The 20177-nt window shown below is 47.7% G+C and overlaps 2 protein-coding genes across 5 annotated transcripts in view; both read left to right on the top strand.

The window, feature by feature from the left end:
* Nucleotides 1-9949, top strand: part of KDM3B (lysine demethylase 3B) — a 69564-nt gene extending 59615 nt beyond the window's left edge. For both annotated transcript variants that reach the window (XM_060636010.3, XM_060636012.3), the window contains 9 exons: nucleotides 270-536; nucleotides 1353-1524; nucleotides 1914-2004; nucleotides 2142-2272; nucleotides 3270-3389; nucleotides 4359-4498; nucleotides 4990-5166; nucleotides 5659-5793; nucleotides 8518-9949. In XM_060636010.3, coding sequence (XP_060491993.3) covers nucleotides 270-536; nucleotides 1353-1524; nucleotides 1914-2004; nucleotides 2142-2272; nucleotides 3270-3389; nucleotides 4359-4498; nucleotides 4990-5166; nucleotides 5659-5793; nucleotides 8518-8598 — 1314 coding nt within the window. In that variant the 3' untranslated portion in view covers nucleotides 8599-9949. The remainder of the gene's footprint in view (nucleotides 1-269; nucleotides 537-1352; nucleotides 1525-1913; nucleotides 2005-2141; nucleotides 2273-3269; nucleotides 3390-4358; nucleotides 4499-4989; nucleotides 5167-5658; nucleotides 5794-8517) is intronic.
* A 1750-nt stretch (nucleotides 9950-11699) lies between these two features.
* REEP2 (receptor accessory protein 2) lies at nucleotides 11700-18400 on the top strand. 3 transcript variants are annotated; one of them, XM_060636026.3, is made up of 8 exons: nucleotides 11700-11913; nucleotides 13769-13841; nucleotides 14125-14201; nucleotides 15892-16012; nucleotides 16249-16362; nucleotides 16717-16858; nucleotides 16966-17096; nucleotides 17182-18400. In XM_060636026.3, the coding sequence occupies exons 1-8, from the start codon at nucleotides 11882-11884 to the stop codon at nucleotides 17248-17250; spliced, it is 759 nt and encodes a 252-aa protein (XP_060492009.1). In that variant the 5' UTR covers nucleotides 11700-11881; the 3' UTR covers nucleotides 17251-18400. The 3 variants fall into 3 exon arrangements, with proteins under 3 accessions (XP_060492009.1, XP_060492008.1, XP_078306742.1); XM_060636025.3 differs by having other exon boundaries at nucleotides 11704-11913; nucleotides 16711-16858; XM_078450616.2 differs by having other exon boundaries at nucleotides 11709-11913; nucleotides 13690-13841; nucleotides 16711-16858.
* The last annotated feature ends 1777 nt before the right edge of the window (nucleotides 18401-20177 follow it).

Raw genomic sequence — 20177 nt, 5'->3', positions numbered from 1 at the left:
CTTGAGGCAGATGGGATCTTTGCATACTTTTCTTGCATAAATGTAAAGCACAGTATAAAAGATGGAAATTTAAGATACTGACTTCATAAACCCCCATTCAATTACAAAAAGTATCTCAGAAAAAAAAAAAAAAGTATCTCAGAAACGTTTGTGAAACTTAATCAGGTAAGTCAGAACTCCTTCTTGTGAGTACAGTTGTGAGACAGTTTTTTGAATGCTCTTCTCATGGTGCCTCATTCATACTTACCTGATAGAATTGTATCTGGCAGGGAGTGAAGAACAAGGCCAGCCTACCCAACTTCCTTGACCACATCATTGCCTCAGTGGTAGAAAATAAGAAAACCTCAGATGCTGCAAAGCGGGCCTGTAACTTGACTGATACCCAAAAGGAAGTGAAGGAGATGGTGATGGGGTTGAATGTGCTGGACCCCCATACATCTCACTCCTGGCTCTGTGATGGCCGACTTCTGTGTCTTCATGACCCCAGCAACAAAAACAATTGGAAGATCTTCCGGGAATGTTGGAAGCAAGGCCAGGTAAGTAAGGATAAGTAGCTACCAGGACCAGCTGGCTGCTTGCCCACCACAACTACAACAATAGTTTCAATTCTGTCTGGGAGATTTTTTGACAGGGAGATTGAGACATAGTAAGTTCACCGAAAACTTCCTTGCTACTTCGATTTTACTTGGATTTTAAAAAATCAGAAGATTCCTGAAAATATATTGTGGTTCCTTCTATTTCTAAGCTTTATAGGTCTGTGGTCTGAAAAGGGTAGTTGAAATTTCTGGGAAGTGGTGATCTGGCATTAATGACACTTTTAGAGGAAAATCCTTAAGTGTGATAGGGGTAAGGTGAAGGTGGGTAGAAATGGGTAGTACAAAAAAAAAAAAAAAAAAGAAATGGGTAGTACTTTTCTAGGTAAATGTTCCAAGGCTGCACAAATTTGGATGATAGTGTGATAACACTTCCTAATTTTTATACTTTAGCAGGTGCTTGAAAAACGGGGAGGTTATGGAATTGTCTGGATAGTTCTTCATTCTCACTGTGAGGAAGTATTCTCAAAGTTGCATTAGTCAGCTTTTTGTTCTCTCACCTCAAAATAGTGGTAGATACCAGAGCAACAGAAGTAATTTCTGTAGCATGCCTCCCAGCATGAAACTCAAAAATTATAATGGAGAAGTGGTTTCCATTTCCTGCACCTGACATGTTGAAACCTATAGATTCTGAAGCTGGGACAGAACAGTAAATCATCATGAAGAAGAGGTTGTCCTCAGGAAACCTATCCTGTCCTTGAGCTCTGAGCTAAAAAGTATTTCCTAAATCGTTCTGATTGGCATATTTTGTTTCCGCAGCCAGTGTTGGTTTCAGGGGTACATAAAAAGCTCAAGTCTGAACTCTGGAAGCCAGAAGCCTTTAGCCAGGAATTTGGAGACCAAGATGTGGACTTAGTGAACTGCAGGAACTGTGCTATAATTTCCGATGTGAAAGTTCGGGATTTCTGGGATGGCTTTGAGATCATATGCAGTAAGTAGTTTTTGATGAAGGCAGACTGGAAAGGAAGTCCAGCTCTGCCCTTGGACACAAATCATACCCCCTTGGCGGGGGGACAGTCTGTCTTGGTGCCAACCAAGCTAGCTCTCCTGGCAATCATTGGCTCCCAGAGCACACCTGGGCTTAAGCACCTTCTCCCATGGGTTGTGTGGAGCACTTTCACTCTTGAGGCTGGAATTCTTGTGAGATGGAAAAATATAGCATGTGTTAAATAAAGCAGTGGGCGAGGAAAACAAAGCTCACCTAGTCCATTAGGACGGGTTATAAGTGTGAAAATAAGTTAGTCTCCTAAAACTTGCAGTCTTTGGAAAACCAGGCAGCAGCCAAACAAGCAGATTGTGGGAGTGCTGTCTGTCTTTCAGAGCGATTAAGATCAGAAGATGGGCAGCCTATGGTGCTTAAACTCAAGGACTGGCCTCCTGGGGAAGATTTTCGAGACATGATGCCCACAAGGTTAGTGAACTACAGTAGGTCATCTTGAGACCCTGTGCCTTGCTGAAGCATCACAAAGTAATGATAGAAAAGTGGACTTTGCCTCTTTGCTTTTTTCCCTCTTAACAAGCTAAGTCAGCTTTCCTGATCTTCTGTAGGTTTGAAGATCTGATGGAGAATCTTCCTCTGCCAGAGTACACCAAACGAGATGGCAGGCTCAATCTGGCTTCTAGGCTACCCAGCTACTTTGTAAGACCCGATCTGGGCCCCAAGATGTACAATGCCTACGGTATGAAGAAGCTAAAGCCGTAATTGCCCTTTTGGGATACTACTGTTCCCCATTTCACCTATAGAGGGAGATATTTAGTCAGGGTCCTGTGTAGAGCTAATAGAGCACAAAGTGACAGGTGCTAAAGAATTTAACAGTAGCCATAATGGTTTGAGGTTTGTTTGTTTGTTAAGATTTTTTTTATTTTTAAGTAATCTTTATACCCATTATGGGGCTTGAACTTACAACCCTGAGATCAAGAGTCACATGCTCTACCAACTGAGCCAGGCACAGGCCCCAGGGTGGATTTAAATGCTATGGCTTTTGTCATACTGATTTGTATCACATCTATACTTTGTATATCTACAATAATTAGAAAGTTTCCTCTCAAACATTCTGTGCAAGAAGACATGATTCTTAGTTTTTAAGAGCCTTGATAAAATAACAGTGAAGAAGACAGAGTTCCATACCACCCAGCAAGCTCTTTGTGAAGTCACAATAAGGCCGTAAATCACTGTGAAAGCCAATTCTCATTTGTATGTCAGTAATGCACATATCTGTTTTTCTTTTAAAGGAAAGATTGTTGGGGTGCCTGGGTGACTCAGTCAGTTTAGCATCCAACTTCAGCTCACATCATGATCTCACAGTTCATGAGTTCAAGCCCTGCATTAGGCTCGCTGCTTTCACTGCAGAGCCTGCTTCAAATCCTCTGTTCTGCCCCTCTCCTGCTCATTCTATCTCAGAAAGAAACATTAAAAAAAAAAAAAAAAAAAAAATAGAGTGTTGTAGGGAGTGGAATTGGTTCAGTGAATGGCCAAAACTATAGTGTCAACCGAACTAGAAATCAATCTTAAAACACTAGAAAAGAGATGAGAGTGATTTTTTTTAATAAACAGATATACTTCACTCTCCCTGTTACCCATTTAAGAACATCTTAGAGTATGTTCTCACTTGTAGAGTTGGTATGGATTTTTCACAATATTGCCCTCTCACCCTGCATATCCTCCTTTTCCCTCAGGCTTAATAACCGCAGAAGATAGAAGAGTTGGCACAACAAACCTTCATTTAGATGTATCTGATGCAGTCAATGTGATGGTGTATGTTGGGATCCCCATCGGGGAGGGTGCTCATGATGAAGGTACTATTTCTATATACCCACTACTTCAGGATGGTGAGGCTCAACATCAGGAGTAGAATCGGGTGTCTTTCTCCTCAGGGCCTATGCATAGTAGGTGCCCAGTAGATGTTGCTAAGTGAAAGGAGGTTTTAGGAAAGAAGAGTGGTACTTGTGTATCTCTGACCACAGTCATTCTCTTTCTGGGAATGCTCCCTTTTCCACTGAGTATAGAGCATCAGAAATAGGAGCAAAGAAGGAAGGGTAGTCTGGCTCACTTGCCATCAGCCAGATCGGTTTATCAGATGATAAAGCCAGCTTATTTGCGCAGAACGAAAGCACCAAAGTGATATTTTGCTGCATTTTTACTCCCTGCCATCTCAGTATAAAATTAATATGTGTTAATTATGGACATTTTAGAAAATGTACAAAATGTTAAAGAAATACGTAATTCAAAATCTCACAGTTCAGGGATTATTGGTGTCATTATTTTGGATATTTGCTGCCACACATTTGCTTTTAATGCGATACACCTGCAGATCCTTCCGTTAGTTGTCCTTTAGAGGATCATAATAGACAAGCATTAGAAGTCTACCCTCTTAACTTGCCAGAGAAGCTTTATGTTTCATGGCCTTATATCCGTAGAACCCTAGAGTTTATAAAGAGGTCTTGAAAAAGTACATGGAGTCTGTCTACTTACAGCAGGAAATAACCTGCATGTTGAACATAAGATGTGGCTAAACAGTTTGAGCAAGAAATATGTTTTAAAAGACTACTCTCCCTCCAAAAAAATGCAGTCTCTATTAAGGAAGATTTAGGGTTGCTCTTACTGTGTATAGAAAGCTTAGGCAAATATGAGTTTTGATTCTTTGATTCTACCTTACATTGCTTCAGAGAGATGGAGAATAGTAGAGACTAAGCTTGTTTGAATTGAACATTTTGCTTTACTCAGAAGAAGTGAAATGACTGGAAAAGTAATTTTGCTCTTTTCAGAGGTACTCAAGACAATTGATGAGGGAGATGCTGATGAGGTGACAAAGCAGAGGATTCATGATGGAAAGGAGAAGCCTGGTGCTTTGTGGCACATCTATGCAGCCAAGGATGCAGAAAAGATCCGGGAATTGCTACGAAAGGTATGCCCCCAAGTAGGCTATCCACTCACGGATGAAGGGTCTGGGGGTGATGAGACCACCTGTTTAGGTTTCTCGTGTGGGGTTTCTTGGCTTTTAAGACCTGTACTTTTGGGACGGCTGGGAGGCTCAGTTAAGTGTCTGACTTTGGCTCACGGTTTGTGAGTTCGAGTCCCGTGTCTGGCTCTGTGCTGACAGCTTGGAGCCTGGAGCCTGCTTCGGATTCTGTGTCTCCCTCTCTCTCTGCCTCCCCTGCTCATTCTCTGTCTCTCTCTGTCTCTAAAAAATAAATAAATGTTAAAAAAAAAAAAAAAATTAAAGACAGGTACTTTTTGTCCAAATGCCCTGAAGGCCTGAATCCACACCTGGAGGGTGTTGAATAGAATAAAGCAGAAGACTTTGGCCCCACTAGGGACATTGCTGCAGGAAGTTGGGTTTATGCTATAATTTTTACGCATTGATTTTTCCATCTTTGGGTTTGGTTATGGCTTCAGGTTGGAGAAGAGCAAGGCCAAGAGAATCCCCCTGATCATGACCCAATCCATGACCAAAGTTGGTACCTGGACCAGACCCTCCGTAAGCGACTCTATGAGGAGTATGGTGTGCAAGGCTGGGCCATCGTTCAGTTCCTGGGAGATGCTGTCTTCATACCTGCTGGAGCCCCACACCAGGTGGGTTCCACTGGATTCCATCGGCTTCCTTATTTCTGAGTTTCCTACTAATCTGGCAATAGATACATATAAATGGCTGCATTAGGCTGACTGTTCTTAAACTGCAGCTTCTTTTTTGCTCTTTAAGTTTCTTCAGTGTAATTCTCAATGCACGTTTGAAAATTTTTAAATAAGGGAGAAAGTTAAAGTCCCAACTCGGCTACCTGTGCCATGCCCCTTTTCCATCCCCTCACCCGGCTTTCTCCAGAAGTAGCTTGTGGTTAACAGTTTGGTGTATATTTTTCCAGATCCTCTTCTGTGAGAATACTAACATTTTCATTTATAAATATATACTTGGAATTTTTTTGCTTTTGTTTTTATGACAATGGAATATCATAAGCATTTCTCAAGTTTGGGGGGTTTTGTCTTCTTTTTAAAACTATATCATGGATATTTTCCATATATTGCTGAACATCTCAGGGCTCTTTTCCCTCTGAACTTTTCCTCTCCCAGGTGCACAATCTATACAGTTGCATAAAAGTAGCAGAAGACTTTGTATCTCCAGAACATGTAAAGCACTGTTTCCGCCTGACGCAGGAATTCAGGCATCTCTCTAACACTCATACAAACCATGAGGATAAACTGCAGGTAAATAACTCCTCCTTCACCCCCACTCTCTCTCCTTATCTCCTGCTTGCCTACATACATAGGATGAGCATTCTGCTTTCTGAGGGTATTCTATGGGAGGTATTACTGGAGAGATGATCCTCTTCCACAGAGTATTTAATGAGTCCTCTTCCGATTTGCTTTTAGAGGATACACATCTATTAACCTAGTCATTTCTGCTATCATCTTCTATTTCTCTGCCCCTGGGAGATAAAGTATTTCAGTGTTAATAACTGACTAGACTGACTTTTCCCAGTTAGATGGCGAAAGCACTGTGGCAGAGTGTTCCAAGCATGTTTCCAAGAAGGGCATTTCCCCAGAGCTGCTTCTCACAGCATGTTTCTGTGCAGGCTCCATTCCTTAATGCCCTGCTAGGTACTGCAATCCATATCCCTAAGAATTGTTGGGTGCTTTAGTAGCATTAAAAAAAAGAAGAAGAAGAAGGAAGCAAGATTTCCCAGGCAGGACTTCAGCAATCTGAATATAGTCTCCCAGCCTCCCGCAGGTAGATTCAGACATCTTCAACCCTGAGTCTCCTCATTTTTGCTGTTCCTTTTTAAAAATTAAGAACATTTCAGGCTGCCTGGGTGGCTCAGTCGGTTAAGCATCTAACTCTTGATTTTGACTCAGGTCTTGATCTGTGGGTTTGTATTCCGAGCCCTGCCTCCAGCTCTATGCTGACAGCGCAGAGCCTACTTTGGATTCGGTCTCCCTCTCTCTCTGCCCCTCCTGCTTACACTCACTCTCTCTCTCAAAAATAAATAAACTTAAAAAATTTTTTTGAACGTTTCAACCTTAAAGTTCTTATTACAAAGTACAATCACATTGATAGATAACATTGATATTATAGATATAATGCAAATATGCAGACATATGTATTTTCAGATCTCAGCTCCATTAGGTCTCTACTTATAATATGTCACCTCCAACACTCTCAATCCTCTGTCACTGCTCTATTTTTGTCTGTAGTATTTTTTATTGTCTAACATACTATGTATTTTTTCTGTTTGTTTGTATCCCTACTAGAATATAAGCTATTTAAGCTCCATGAAGGCAGGAATTTTACTCCTTTATTCACTGCTTTTCCCTAGCATGATATCTGATACATACTAGGTACTCAGTAAAAATATTTGTTGAATTAGGGGTGCCTGGGTGGCTCAGTCGGTTAGGCATCCGACTTGGGCTCAGGCCATATTCTCACGGTTTGTGAGTTTGAGCCCCATGTCGGGCTCTGTGCTGACAGCTCGGAGCCTGGAGCCTGCTTCAGATTCTGTGTCTCCCTCTCTCTCCCTGTCCCTCCCCTGCTCACACTCTGTCTCTCAATAATAAATAAACATTAAAAAAAATAAATAAAAAAAATATTTGTTTAATTAATACAAAAATTATTTTTTTTTAACGTTTATTCATTTTTTGAGAGTCAGAGAGAGAGGTTAACACAGAATCTTAAAGAAGGCTCCAGCCTCTGAGCTGTCAGCACAGACCCCGAGGCAGGGCCTGAACCCACAAACCGTGAGATCATGACCTGAGCCGAAGTCGGAGGCCTAACTGATTGAACCACCTAGGCGCCCCAATACAAAAGTTTTTAAATAAAAAATAGCAAAAGGGAGCTTATGTGCCCATCCTTCACCTTAAGAAATAAAGCATCCTATACATACTTATTATACAACATACACATATAGAACAACTACATTATTGAAGCTTCCATATACACTTCCCCATTCTGTCTCTTTATTTCCCTCCCCAGAAATAATCACTATCTTGGTTTAAAACTGTCTTTAGCCTGTTCACTTAATTTTAGTAACTCTAACTATTCCTTCCTGCTTCACGTGTAATATGTGTTCTTCTTAGACAAAATAGAAAATATTTTTTCTCAGTTTCTCATCTGTAAAAATGGGGATGATAATAACAGAACAGACCTCAGGGGCACCTGGGTGGCTCAGTTGGTTGAGCGTCCGACTTTGGCTCGGGTCATGATCTCATGGTTCATGAGCTCGAGCCCTACGTCGGGCTCTGTGCTGACAGCTCGGAGCCTGGAGCCTGCTTCACATTCTATGTCTCCCTCTCTCTCTGCCCCATCCCCACTCATGCTCTGTCTCTCTCTGTCTTAAAAATAAATAAAACATTAAAAAAAATTTTTTTTTTTAAAGAATAGACCTAATAAGACTGTGGTAAGGATTAAGTGAAAGTCCACATAAAAAGCTTAGCAATAGGGCACCTTGGTGACTCAGTCAGTTAAGCGTCGGACTTCAGCTCAGGTCATGATCATGTGGTCCATGAGTTCAAGCCCCACGTCAGGCTCTGTGCTGACAACTCAGAGCCTGGAGCCTGCTTCGGATTCTGTGTGTCCCTATCTCTGCTCCTCTCCCACTCACACTCTGTCTCTCTCTGAAAAATAAACAAACATTTTAAAAAATTAAGCAACAAAAACAAAAAACTTAGCAATAGTGTGCCCAGCATGTACTAAGTACATAGATGATGGTGATTATATAGCCTTTCAAATGATTTCATCATTCTTTTTTGAATATAGACCTTCTATCCTCTGTGATTTGTAAATCATCTATGGGATTGATTTGGGAAGTATGCAGTCCTCGTTGAAGGATTTCCTCACTCACTAGTAGGCTTTATAGGTTGTTTAAAATATATATCTTCATTTGAGAATATAATATGAGGCCACCATGAACTGACTGTGCCGATTGCTCTCTCCAGGTGAAGAACATCATTTATCACGCAGTGAAAGATGCTGTCGGCACCCTCAAGGCTCATGAATCCAAACTGGCAAGATCTTAGGCATGGAGAAATTGTTAACTCCCCTGTGAAGCAGGTCTTTCACTCACAACACATACAGGGAACGGCAGGGTTCTCTGCTGGAGCAGAGGCCCTTCACTGGGAGCCTGTGTGGTCAGTATTACAAACTCTCCAGCCACTCTTTTCTACGCTGCCTCAACACTGAAGGTTGACCCAGGAAAGTCACACTGTTCACACACACAGTTTCAGACTCCAAGCCAAGGGTGCCACATACCCATCCTGTGGTCTTTGGGACTCTGAATTGCCTGAACATTGCTGGGCTTTCCTGCACATTCTCGTGACTTGAGATTCATGGAAACCGGGAATGTGGGCACACCTTTCTTTTCTTTGTTCTCTCGTGCCTAGTTAAGTGGGAATGTGTTTGGAGGTAGGGGGAATCACATAACTGGTACAAGTAGGGGCTAATTGCTTAAACACACCTGGTAGAAGCCTGACAGTGTCTCTGCACGTGACCTCTGACACAGACCATCCCAGGAGACGGGGTGAAGCCATTCCCCACAATCTCTCTCGTGAACACTGGAGTCTTGCAGGACCCAGGGAGAACCCACTGCTTTTCCCAGGAGGCTCCAGGATTAGGAAACGTGTGTATTTAGTGAAAAATAGGTTTGTAGTGAAATAGTTACTATTTCATGAAAGTAGATATTTTTAGAATTTTTGAAATACCACAGTTGTTTTCCTGGATTATGAGGAAAGGCACATTACATTTAGTCTTCCTTTCGATAAAAATCTTTGAAGAATTATGATTTTTAGAAATCACCTGCCCATTATAGCACAAAATCAGCCAAAGCAGAATTGAAAAGAATTGGCTTTTTAGGATTCTTTTAGTTTCTTCCCTTCCCATCTCAGTCCTATCTTGAGGGAACAGCCATCTGAGAAAGAACTTTGTCATGTCTGAGCTGTGGTGTGTTTTACCGATACACACACTGGTGTCGCAGGAACCATTTTCACATATTACCAGCGTTCCCTTGGGACTCCTCTTAAATTTCCGAATGCAAAGGAAAGTTTGATTTCCTACATGAGTCTGTTTGGTTTTTTGGGTTTTTTGTCCAAAAATGTTTTCAGCAAAACTTTCCAACTCTGTGGAGTTTTATTAAGAATTTATTTGAAAACGATGGAATTCATTAGCCCATAGATACATTGGAAAATGTATCTATCTTCTTTCCAGCTGTACTGTAGTGCCCTGCAGGCTTGTTTATATGTTCACAATTACCTTTTTTTTTTTTTAATAAAAGTCATTTACTGTAGAATACTTTTAATTTCACTTTCTGTATTTTAATTTTGTTGAAGGGCTGATTGGGATTTCCATGTTCTTATTAAAAATCTAACAAATCTGTTTGGAGTGGACTAAATTCTTCTGTGCCGGCCATTCTAAAAAGCAAAGGCAGGTTGAGGGCGGGGTTGGAGGTGGCGAATGGTTCATTTTCTGACCTTCATTACATTGCTGCATCCGATTACCCTTTACTTCCTGAATTTGTGCCCATTTGAGAGAGGAAAGTGCCAGGTCATTGTGGTTTGTGGGTTTGGGGGGTGAAGGGAAAAGAGTGGCAGAAAAGATGGGTTTTCCATTGTTGATGCTATGTGAATGGAGTGGGAAAGATGAGGTCTTTAACCTTCCTAGAGCAGCTGGGGGTAAGCGCATTGGGGGACAGCCTGAGCAAGGTTTTGTGTGATCAGTGATGAGGTTCCTCAAAGCAGGAGGCCCAGCTGCCCACATATGAAACATGTGGCCCTAGGTCCACCTCAGTTGGTGGGAAAAGACCCAAATGGATTTTTTGTTTATAAATCAGCAATTAAAGTAGCTTGAGGAGTAAGGACAGACTACATTCCAATTAGAAAAGGCCTTTTGAAGAGGAAGTTGTAAAGAATAGCAAGAGGGGTCATTGGAGGCTGCTTCTCCAGACTCTGTTGGAAAACATCTTCCAAAGTGTTTGAGCCTGGAAATACAATTATCAGGGTGGAAATAGACCATTGTGTGGTTCAAGGATACTGAGTTTGAATAGGACCATAACTGAAATACAGAGCTCTGAACGTGTCCTTTCAGGCTGGATGGGCACGGGTCGAGGCTGTGGTCACCAGAAGACTCACACCTCCACTTAAAGAATGCAGAAGCTTTGAAATGGGACAGGAAAGGAAAGCAATGGGGAGAAAGGGGGTTGCAGAGGTTGGAGCTTTGTTGCTTTGGTGAAAATCAGGAGGCGGGCTAGCCTACATTCTGGATATAAATGTCTTCAGAATTAGGGCATACACTGCTGCCAGCATTTGCTGATGGGGGTGGAACTGGAGGCCCTAGATCCATCTCCAACCCAGACGCCATGCCTCCCTACCCCTTTGTTTAAAGAGGGTCTACCCCTGGGTATTCACCTTGAGAGCCTGGGCTCTGTCCCTGCAAAGCTTAGCAAGCGACAACGTAAAAAAGCACATCAGAGTGGGGGACGGGTCCTCCAACAGGATTGATTGGTAGTGGCCACGAAGGGGTGAGGTGGACAGGTGTAGCTATAGCTATACCTTTGACTTGAGAAGTTCTTGGGTGGGTGTCTACAGGGCCTGTAATGGAGGAAGACAGTTTGCTAGTCAGCAGTTAGGAGAAGTGGCCTGATTAAAATAGACTTCATGGGTTCATACCTTAGCATGACTTAGTGGTTTTGTGACCTTGGCAAATTATTGAACTTCCCTAAGCTTCCCATTTCCTTATCTTCAAAATGAGGATAATTATAACCTCTGCCTTATGAAATGAGGATTCAGTGAAATAATGCATGTGAAGCTCTTAGCTCAGAGGCTGGCACAGTAAGCACTCAATAAGTCCTAGCTAGTATTCCTGGGGGAATGTTTAAACCTTTCAGCCTGATGTGGGCAAGGCAGGAGGAGGGCTAGGACGTCAGGATGGAACCTGAAGGCCTGTAAGGACCTCAAGCCACGGCTTGGAATCCAAGGAAGACGAACAAGCGATTAGACGAAGGCAGGGCGGTGAGGGTCAAAGGCGCATGCCCGGTGATAGCAGGTGCAGGGGGGCGCGCCGCCGCCGCCGCCGCCGCCGCCGCCGCCGCCGGCGGGCCTCCCCTTTAAGAGCCGCCGCCGCCCACGGCCCGCCGCTGCGGCAGGGACCTCCCCTTTAACCGCGGCTGCTCGGCACTTCGCGGCCCCCGCGGCGGCTGCTGCTGCGGCTGCTGCTGCTATTGCGGCTCTTGCTGCCGCCGCCGCTCGACCTCCGGCACCTGCATCCTCCGCTCGGGCCGGGTCCCCGCCCCGCGCCCCGCCCGGCCCCGCCATGGTGTCCTGGATCATCTCTCGCCTGGTGGTGTGAGTGCGGCGGTGGCGGGGCGCGGCCGGCAGGGAGGGGGATGGGGAATGGGAATTGGGGGCTGAGGGGTGTTGAAGCCCAGCATGGACCGTTCCGTGGCTTCATACAACAGAGTCCCCTAAAGGAACATCGTTCCTATTTGGGGTTCCCAGAGACAAGACATGGAAGAGTAGGACCCAGGACCTGAGGGGGGAACATTAGAGGAGCATAGTAAGCCTGGCTTCCCACCCCTTTTATTTTCAATTTTCGGTGTTCCTTCATCCTAGGGCTGGGCAGCATGGCTTGATTTATGAAGGGGAGGCAGCATGTCCCCTCCCCCACCTAGCAGATCTGGGCTGAAGGAGCAACTCAGACCTGGGCCGTCATCTTCATGCGGGGAGAGGGCTAATGGAAGAGCGGGGAGCCAGACAGGGCCTCATCATTCCATTGCTTAGGGCCGTAGTTAGCAGCCTTGGCCTCCTCTCTCTTGCACTATCAGGACTCTAGAGATGAGGGCATAAGCTCTGAAGGCCCCCCAGGGAGGACATCTGGGTGTTGGGAAGCAGAGATGCTTGGAGGACAAAGTGTGGGAGGTAACCGGGAGGGGATATGTGTGCTCAGCCTGGATTTGTGAAAGCCACAGAGGGGAGGGCCTTAGGTGGCCTTCATTCCAGGCTGCCAGCTACATTGTGGAGCTCTGTCCCTGCTCCTCCCCCAGGCTCCAGGAGGGAAGCCTGCTCCCACACCCCACACTTTGTCCTTGAGGACTCCACCCCCGACCCCTTCTCCACAGGTCGGTTTGAAAGTATCTTGCCTGTAAAAGGCAGGTCCCTGGGAGAACAGGCAATACCCACACATGGTCAGGGGGCTGGGCCCAGCAGGGGCTTTGCTTGGGCCTCAGCCAACCCCTACCCTGGCTCAGGACCCTGCCCCAGGACCCTGCCCCTCAGCCTCTACCGCGGGGGACTGACACCCCAGAATTCCCTCCCCCTGCCTTCTTCCCATTCAGTGCTGTTATGTGCTTGTATTCTGGCTCCCTGTCACTGGAGTCTCCCTCCTTCCTCTCCCCCATCCCACCCCAGAGGTTATCCACAGGCGTCATACCTCCCTGTGCCCTTCAGAGTGGCTGCTTCTCTCTTGCCTGGATGAGCTCCCTGGGGAGCATCAGTCTTCTCCTTCCCTCACCTGTGTCCTATATATGGTCTCTCTAATGGGATCACTACCAGGTTGTACTCCAGCTAGGGCCTCGAGCCCAGGACCCTCCCCTGAGCTTGGTCCAAGTGTACTTATGGGGGAATAAACCTTTTGCCCCTCTTAGGGCCTCCTGCCCCTGTGCCCTCTATGCCCCAGGTCCCCAGAGCCACAGAGGTGCCTCTGATTGCCACATAGAGTGCCCTGTTACGTGGTATCTGGTTCCCCTACAGACCTGGCCCTAAGCAGCCTGGCTCAGAACTAGAGGTAGAAGGTAAGGGCAGACAGGTATGAATGAGCACAGTATCTGGAGAAGGGAGACACCCTGTTGCAGTGACCAGACCCCCACTCCCCACAATACAGATAACCAGTGATCATGGGTGAAGATACCACATTGGACCCTCTGGCCTCTGGGTCTTTCTTTACCTAAGGGGCTGGAGAAAAACTGAAAAACAGAGAGGCGAGAGACATCACCTTCACTGGCTGGGGACCTCCAAGCTTGTCACCTGAGGCTTAATGGCTTTGACTGTAACCACTGGCCTGAGTTCATCAGTCCAGTTGATGTGGCACTCTGGAGTTCTGTCCTTCTCCCCTTACCTACCCAGGGACTGACTGATGCAGAGCTGGGAGGGAGAGGCCACTGCTCTTGGCCGAGGGGACCAGTAACCATGCCTGCCTCCCTAGGCTCATCTTTGGCACCTTGTACCCAGCCTATTCTTCCTACAAGGCCGTGAAGACAAAAAACGTGAAGGAATATGTGAGTTTATGACCCTTTAATCTCCTACCCACCCCACGTGGCAAAGATAGGCCAGTGGATCACAATACAGACAGTAGTGACTTTGTGCCAGTGCTTCAGCACTAATGAGACCTTACTTCAAGGAAGTTCCTTTGTGTTCCCTTTCCCCTGTGGTGTGATCCACAGGCAAAGTTGAGGTCCCGAGTGTCCCTTCCCCACAACACCTCCAGCATAGTTGGCAAGAGAGATGGGGTCCTGGGTGTTCCCTCAAGGCCCCAGCTAATACTGCTCTCTGTACCTTCAGGTGAAATGGATGATGTACTGGATCGTCTTTGCCTTCTTCACCACGGCTGAGACACTCACGGATATTGTGCTTTCCTGGTGAGGTCCAGCATCCCCAACCTGCATCTCAGGGTCCAGAGTTTAGACTCTCTACCCCCACCAGCCCAACAGAAGATTGAGACCCAGGGTAGAGTCCTCCCACAGTTCCATGGGGTCCTGGATGTCCACTCTCCCCCCGTGCAGGCCTGGCTTAATCAGTAGAATAAGAGACCCAACCCCCACATTTCTACCTGATGATAGCCAAAGCACCATAATAGAATTCAGGAAACCTGCTTCTGCCAGACATCCTGTATGACTTTGGGCAGGTTTCAGCTTCCTAGGTCTCAGTTTCCTTATTTGTAAACTAGGCATATGATTCAATCTTATAGACATTCAGTGCTAGTATTTCAAAGCACTACTAGACTATGTTGTGAACCCTTGAAGGACAGAGAATGTCTTAATCACCTATATGTATGTTCACAGCAGGAGCTCAAAAAATGTGTACTGAGTGAGCAGATACCTCTTGGAAGAGAGTACTAACAAAGCACAGAACACTAAATCAAGAGAGAAGAGAGTTTTATGGAGAGGTAGAGAACAAAAGATGATTGCATTGGCTTGCAAGGGCCAATGACCTTTGAGAAAAATAGTTTTAGCAGAAGTTGAGTAGGGTTAGATTAGGAAAGAATAGTGGGTTAAAAATTGTGAGGACAGTGAGCATAGATGCTTCTTTTTTTTTTAAGTTTATTTATATTTATTTTTGAGAGAGAGAGAACCAGCAGGGGAGGGGGAGAGAGAGAGGGGTCAGAGGATCTGAAGCAGGTGCTGTACTGAGAACAGAGAGCCCGATGTGGGGCTCAAACTCACAAACTGCAAGGTCATGACCTGAACCAAAGTCAGACACTTAACTGACTGAGCCACCCAGGAGCCCCTAGCATAGATGCTTCTTGCCACAAACAAAGGAAAGTGCTTTGTGAGGATGTCGGAAACATGAAGGAGTCTGGCCTGAGGAGAAGGAGCCAGGGAATGGACACCAATCCTTAAAAGTAAGAGGCAGCAAAGAATGGGATCCAGAGCACAGCTGGAAAAGCTTCAGTCTTCCTTGTGGGAGGAAGGGCAGGAAGAGAAGGGGGTGAGGACCCAGGAGTGGACCTGGGAGGTTAGGAAGCTCACCTTTGTGTTGGCCCTGGGATAGACAAGCAGGAGTGTTCTATCAGAGTGAGAGGCCTGGGACTCCCAAAAGAAAAATGTGCAGAGAGCCACTGCAAGGGGAATTCTGCTGGAGGCACTTACCATCCCCCTTGGAATCTCAGCTATGCCTCCCATTTTCCTTGAGATTAGAAATGCCAAGGGGCACCTGGGTGGCTCAGTCAGTTAAGCATCTGACTCTTGATTTGGGCTCAGGTCATGATCTTGTGGTTCTTAAGTTCTAGCCTCTCATCAGACTCTGTACTGACAGCCTGGAGCCTGCTTGGGATTCTCTCTCTCTCTCTCTCTCTCTCTCTCTCTCTCTCCCTCTATCTCTGCCCCTCCCCTGCTCACACTCTCTCTCTCGGTTTCTCTCAAAATAAATAAATAAACTTAAACAATTAAAAAAAAGAAGGAAAGAAAGAAGGAAATGCCCAGTCTCCTGAGCCACATGGGAACCCCAGTGCACTAAGGGGTGGGGAACCAGGCAAGGTCTTGCAGGGGATCAGCTCACCTCCTGACTCCCTATCCCAGGCTCTGCCACTTGCCTCTGTCCCACCCACAGGTTCCCCTTCTACTTTGAGCTCAAGATCGCCTTTGTGATATGGCTGCTGTCCCCTTATACCAAGGGCTCCAGCGTGCTCTACCGCAAGTTCGTGCACCCGACACTGTCCAACAAGGAGAAGGTTTGCCTCCACTCTCAGCTGACTTCCTAGCCTGCCCCAGGCCATGGCAGCCCAGTGTCTGCAGCCACGTCCATTCCTGGCTCTCCTTGTGGGCACCCAGAACCTGAAGTGATCTGGCAGGGCCCTGGCCTCCTGGAGCAGGCAGTGCCTTTGTCTGGGTGTGAACAGGGGCAGGGAATGGCCTAGCCAGCAGGGACCACCCCTCACCTCCTACTCCTTCCCCTCCCACCTCTCAGGAAATCGACGAGTACATCACACAGGCCCGAGACAAGAGCTATGAGACCATGATGAGAGTGGGCAAGAGAGGCCTGAACCTGGCTGCCAATGCTGCAGTCACCGCTGCTGCCAAGGTGAGATGGGGGCAGACCAGGCTCCCAGGGCCCCACCTTGCTCATTTCATCCCCCTGGCCAAGCCTCTTTGCATCTAACCTGTCCTTGGTGCTGTGATGGTTTGGGGCTTGTGCAACTCAGGGTTGTAGGCCTGGTTCTAACACCTTCCAGCCAAGTGACTTCAACTCTCTGAGCCAGTTTCCTCAACTGTCCAAAGGGAAATGATGGGCCTTTCAGTGCTGCCAAAGGACTGGGTGAGGATAGTGTGAGGAAAGCACTGAGCTCAGTGGCTGCCCGTGCTCTATAGTGACCTCTATCTCCACCCCGCCCCTTCCTCCGGTTCTCCCGGTGCGTGGTGGTGACCCTAGGGCCAGGGGGTGCTATCAGAGAAGCTCCGAAGCTTCAGCATGCAGGACCTGACCCTGATCCGGGACGAGGATGCACTGCCCCTGCAGGGGCCTGACAGCCGTCTCCGACCCAATCCTGGCAGCCTCCTGGATACCATTGAGGACTTAGGTACAGGCAGGGCCCAGGACTGGGCAGAGGGAGGGGGGACCTCAAGGGCATGGAGGCCAGGTAGGAGAGCCACCAGACCTCTGTTCTCCTTTCTTCCCCCAAACCAGGAGATGACCCTACCCTGAATTTAAGATCTAGCACAAACCAGGCAGATCCCCGGACAGAGACCTCTGAAGATGATATGGGAGACAAGGCCCCTAAGAGGGTCAAACCTGTCAAAAAAGTGCCCAAAGCTGAGGTGAGAGCCCAGGCCAGAGCAGGGGGAAATGGGGAGGGGGTGTGACCCCAGGCTGAACCTCTAACTTCTTCTCTCCTTCCCACAGCCACTGGCTTCCAAGACACTGAAGACCCGGCCCAAGAAGAAGACCTCTGGTGGGGGTGACTTGGCTTGAGGTTCTGACCCCCCGGAGGCTGCACACTGTGCCAGTAACCCACACGCCTCCGGCCCCAGGGCCCCTCAGATGGCTGTTTCTGGTGCCTGCCCAGTGACCACTCCTCTGGAAGGGCTTGGAAAAGGGGAGGGAGGCCCTGCTATGGGGGTGGAGGGTAGAGGCTGGAGGAGTTACTGAAGACTGAGCCCCCCAAGGAGGCGGGGGCTCCTTAGAGCCCAAACTGCTATTCTCCCTGCTCCAGTCCTGCTCCCACCCACCCAGTGCCTTGCTGAAGACCATGGCCATCCCCTTTTCTGAGGTCCTAATATGCCCCCACTGCTCTCTCCGGGCTGGGGGAGCAGTCACAGCCCAGACTGACCAGAGATGGGCCTGAAGGCACCTGGGAGACAGGGAGGGAGAGGGGAAGGCTTCAGAGAACTTGTGGCACAGGCCACAGATGTGAATGGAGGACAGGGGCTTAGCATGTGCTTAAATGACCAGGATGATGAGGCCAGAGCTGCAGCTGGGGGCATTGGATAGGGCTGTGTGCTACATGTCCCCACTAAAAAGAAGTGGGGTCCTAGGGGTGTGAGTGTGTGTGTGTGTGTGTGTGTGTATCTTTCTAGGTCTAGGGCTGGGAAGATTTTGAGTAAAGGACTTTCCTGCCAGCAGTGACCATCCCCCACCCTAAGCCCCACAGCTAGCTGGCCCTTCCCTGCTTTCAGCCCTCCCTCCTACTCTCAGAGCCTCAGAGGAGCTCAGCCCAAGAGAGGATGAGGCTCTGAAGGCCTCTTATCTCCTCCTCTGCCCTTGATACCCTTTTGCTTCCTCCCATTCCTGCCCTGCCCCTGGGCTGGGCTCCTCTACCCCTCAGGGCCCATTGTAGAGGGCCCTGCTGAGCCAGCTCCTTTCCTCCTCACCTGGGGGCCCATCTTCCTTTTCTCCAGACTCCTTTTCCTGTGCCAAGCAAACTGAGCCCATGTAAGCAGGCAGACCCTTATTAGCCCAGCCTTTGCCCCACACTCTACCCCAGCTTCTGCCGTGGCTTCAGGAGGAATGTGTGAAGAAGAAAAGAAATATTGGAGCCAAAGTGCTTCCAATTCTATGAAAAGAGGGTGCCCATTGGACCTTTGGCACTGGATGAGCCAATAAACCAAATTCTGGCACCTCATATATTTTGGCCTCTGTACTTTGTTCTTGCTCCTCCAGTCCCCAGGTGGGAAGGACCTCAAGTAAAAAGCAGGGCTCAGCTATAGGAGGAAGGGGGGACAAGGTCAGAATGTGAGACCCAAGAGCTCTGATCTCCAAGATAAGAGATAGGTTTGAGCTGGTCCATCTGGGAAAATGGTTTGGAGGTTCAAGATACAGCCAGAGGAGTAGGAGGGATCATGACTTATGAAGGCCTAGGGGTCTCCAACTGTCAAGGTTGTCTTGTCCCTTGGAATTCTGCCCAGAGACCTCCATCCCCAGTGGACCTCCTGGTACCTTATGGAAAGTGTCAGTATAAGCTCTGAGGATAAAGACCCCCATGAGTGTCCCAGGGAAGAGGGAATAGGATTTCGGGGTTGCTGGGCAAGGAACTGGTTGGCCATGCTGCTTAGAAAGGCTTAAGAATGTTGGAGGAGGGCTGAGAGGGAGAGACTCTGAAAGGAGGAGACAGGCTGAGGGAAGAGGTAGAGATGGGGAACCAGCCTCACAGTGCATGTCTGAGCCTGGGGACAGAGAAGGATGACAGGACACCAAGGACTGGAGACAAAGAGATAGTCCCTGTGGCCCCAGGAGGAAAGGCTTGAGCCCTGGGCTGCTTGGCTAGGTTGGAGGAGACAAGGAAGGAGGCTGCAGGGCATGGGGTCTGAGTCCTTGGGAGGTAGAAGACCACCAGGGGCCAAGGGGAACAACTGGCTGGGGATAAGCCCTGCAAGGCGGTGCCCAAGAGAATGGAAAGGATGGCAGAGGAGCAGAGGCAGCATGGGAAGAGAAAAACAAAGGGAAAGAGTGGAGAGGGAGGGGGGAGAGAGCAAGGCAGGGAGGAGGAAGGGAGAAGGAAGGGGAGAAACAGTAGTGCAGCTTTGTAGAAGGAAAATGAAGGAAGCAGAGCATGGGGTGTGGCATGGGGTGTGGCATAGGGTGTGTGGGGACCTAGCCCCAGGCTCTGGACCCCACAGTTGGCAAAATGCCCCTACAGCAGACTTCCCTCTCCCTTCCCCGGCATCACAGAGGTATGTCCTCTCCAGCCTCACACTCAGGCCAAAGTGGCCAAGAACTTCCTGAACTGAGGTCATGGTGGAGGTGGAGTGTGAAATGCCCTTTTCATCTTCTCTGGAATCCTCCAGTCAACAGCCCTCTGAAGGTCATTCTTTTCACCACTGGCCTCTGAGCAAATTGGTCCCTTCCTCTAGAAAGGAGAGGATGCGTCAGGATAGGATTCAGGGAGAGACTCCTTTGTTCTAGAAAGATCTCGAGAGAGTAAGATGCTGCAGTCTCATGCTAGCAGCTACCATATGGCCAGAAAACCAGGTTAGGCCCTCCCTAACCTAAATCCCATTTGCTGCATAACACACAAATATGAACGCGTGTGCATGGATGCACACAGATACATGCTTGCACCCACAGTGACCACTTGCTAAGAAGGTCACTGACAGATTCCCCACTGCCAGGCTCTCCATGCACATCTGGGTTTCTCTGTGTCAACAGGAACATGCTCAGATTTCCAAGCTCCTTGGTCCGTTGCCGTGGAAACAGTCTCCTAGAACTCGGCACAGGGCCTGGCCCCTGTGGTGCAGGGGAGGAGAGGAAAGATGGAGGGTGACAAGAAGATGGAGGGATCAGCTTCTTGGAGGGGCAGGCAGGACACATTTGGGTCTAGGTGACATCTTGCCATCTCATTCCTTAGGACCACCTTCTCTCTCCCCTCCTCCTCAGTAGACCTCTAGGCCAGGGGAGTGGGG

This window comes from Panthera onca, chromosome A1 (assembly GCF_046562875.1).
Source record: "Panthera onca isolate mPanOnc1 chromosome A1, mPanOnc1 haplotype 2, whole genome shotgun sequence".
NCBI classification, from domain to species: domain Eukaryota; kingdom Metazoa; phylum Chordata; class Mammalia; order Carnivora; family Felidae; genus Panthera; species Panthera onca.
Note: the sequence above shows the minus strand (reverse complement) of the source record. Positions and strands in the feature narration are given on the sequence as shown.

Coding starts and splice junctions, on each gene's coding strand:
- REEP2 (XM_060636025.3), top strand. CDS start 11,882: ATGGTGTCCTGGATCATCTCTCGCCTGGTGGT. Junction 13,842..14,124: donor CAAAAAACGTGAAGGAATAT/GTGAGTTTATGA, acceptor CTGTACCTTCAG/GTGAAATGGATGATGTACTG. Junction 17,097..17,181: donor AAAAAGTGCCCAAAGCTGAG/GTGAGAGCCCAG, acceptor TCCTTCCCACAG/CCACTGGCTTCCAAGACACT.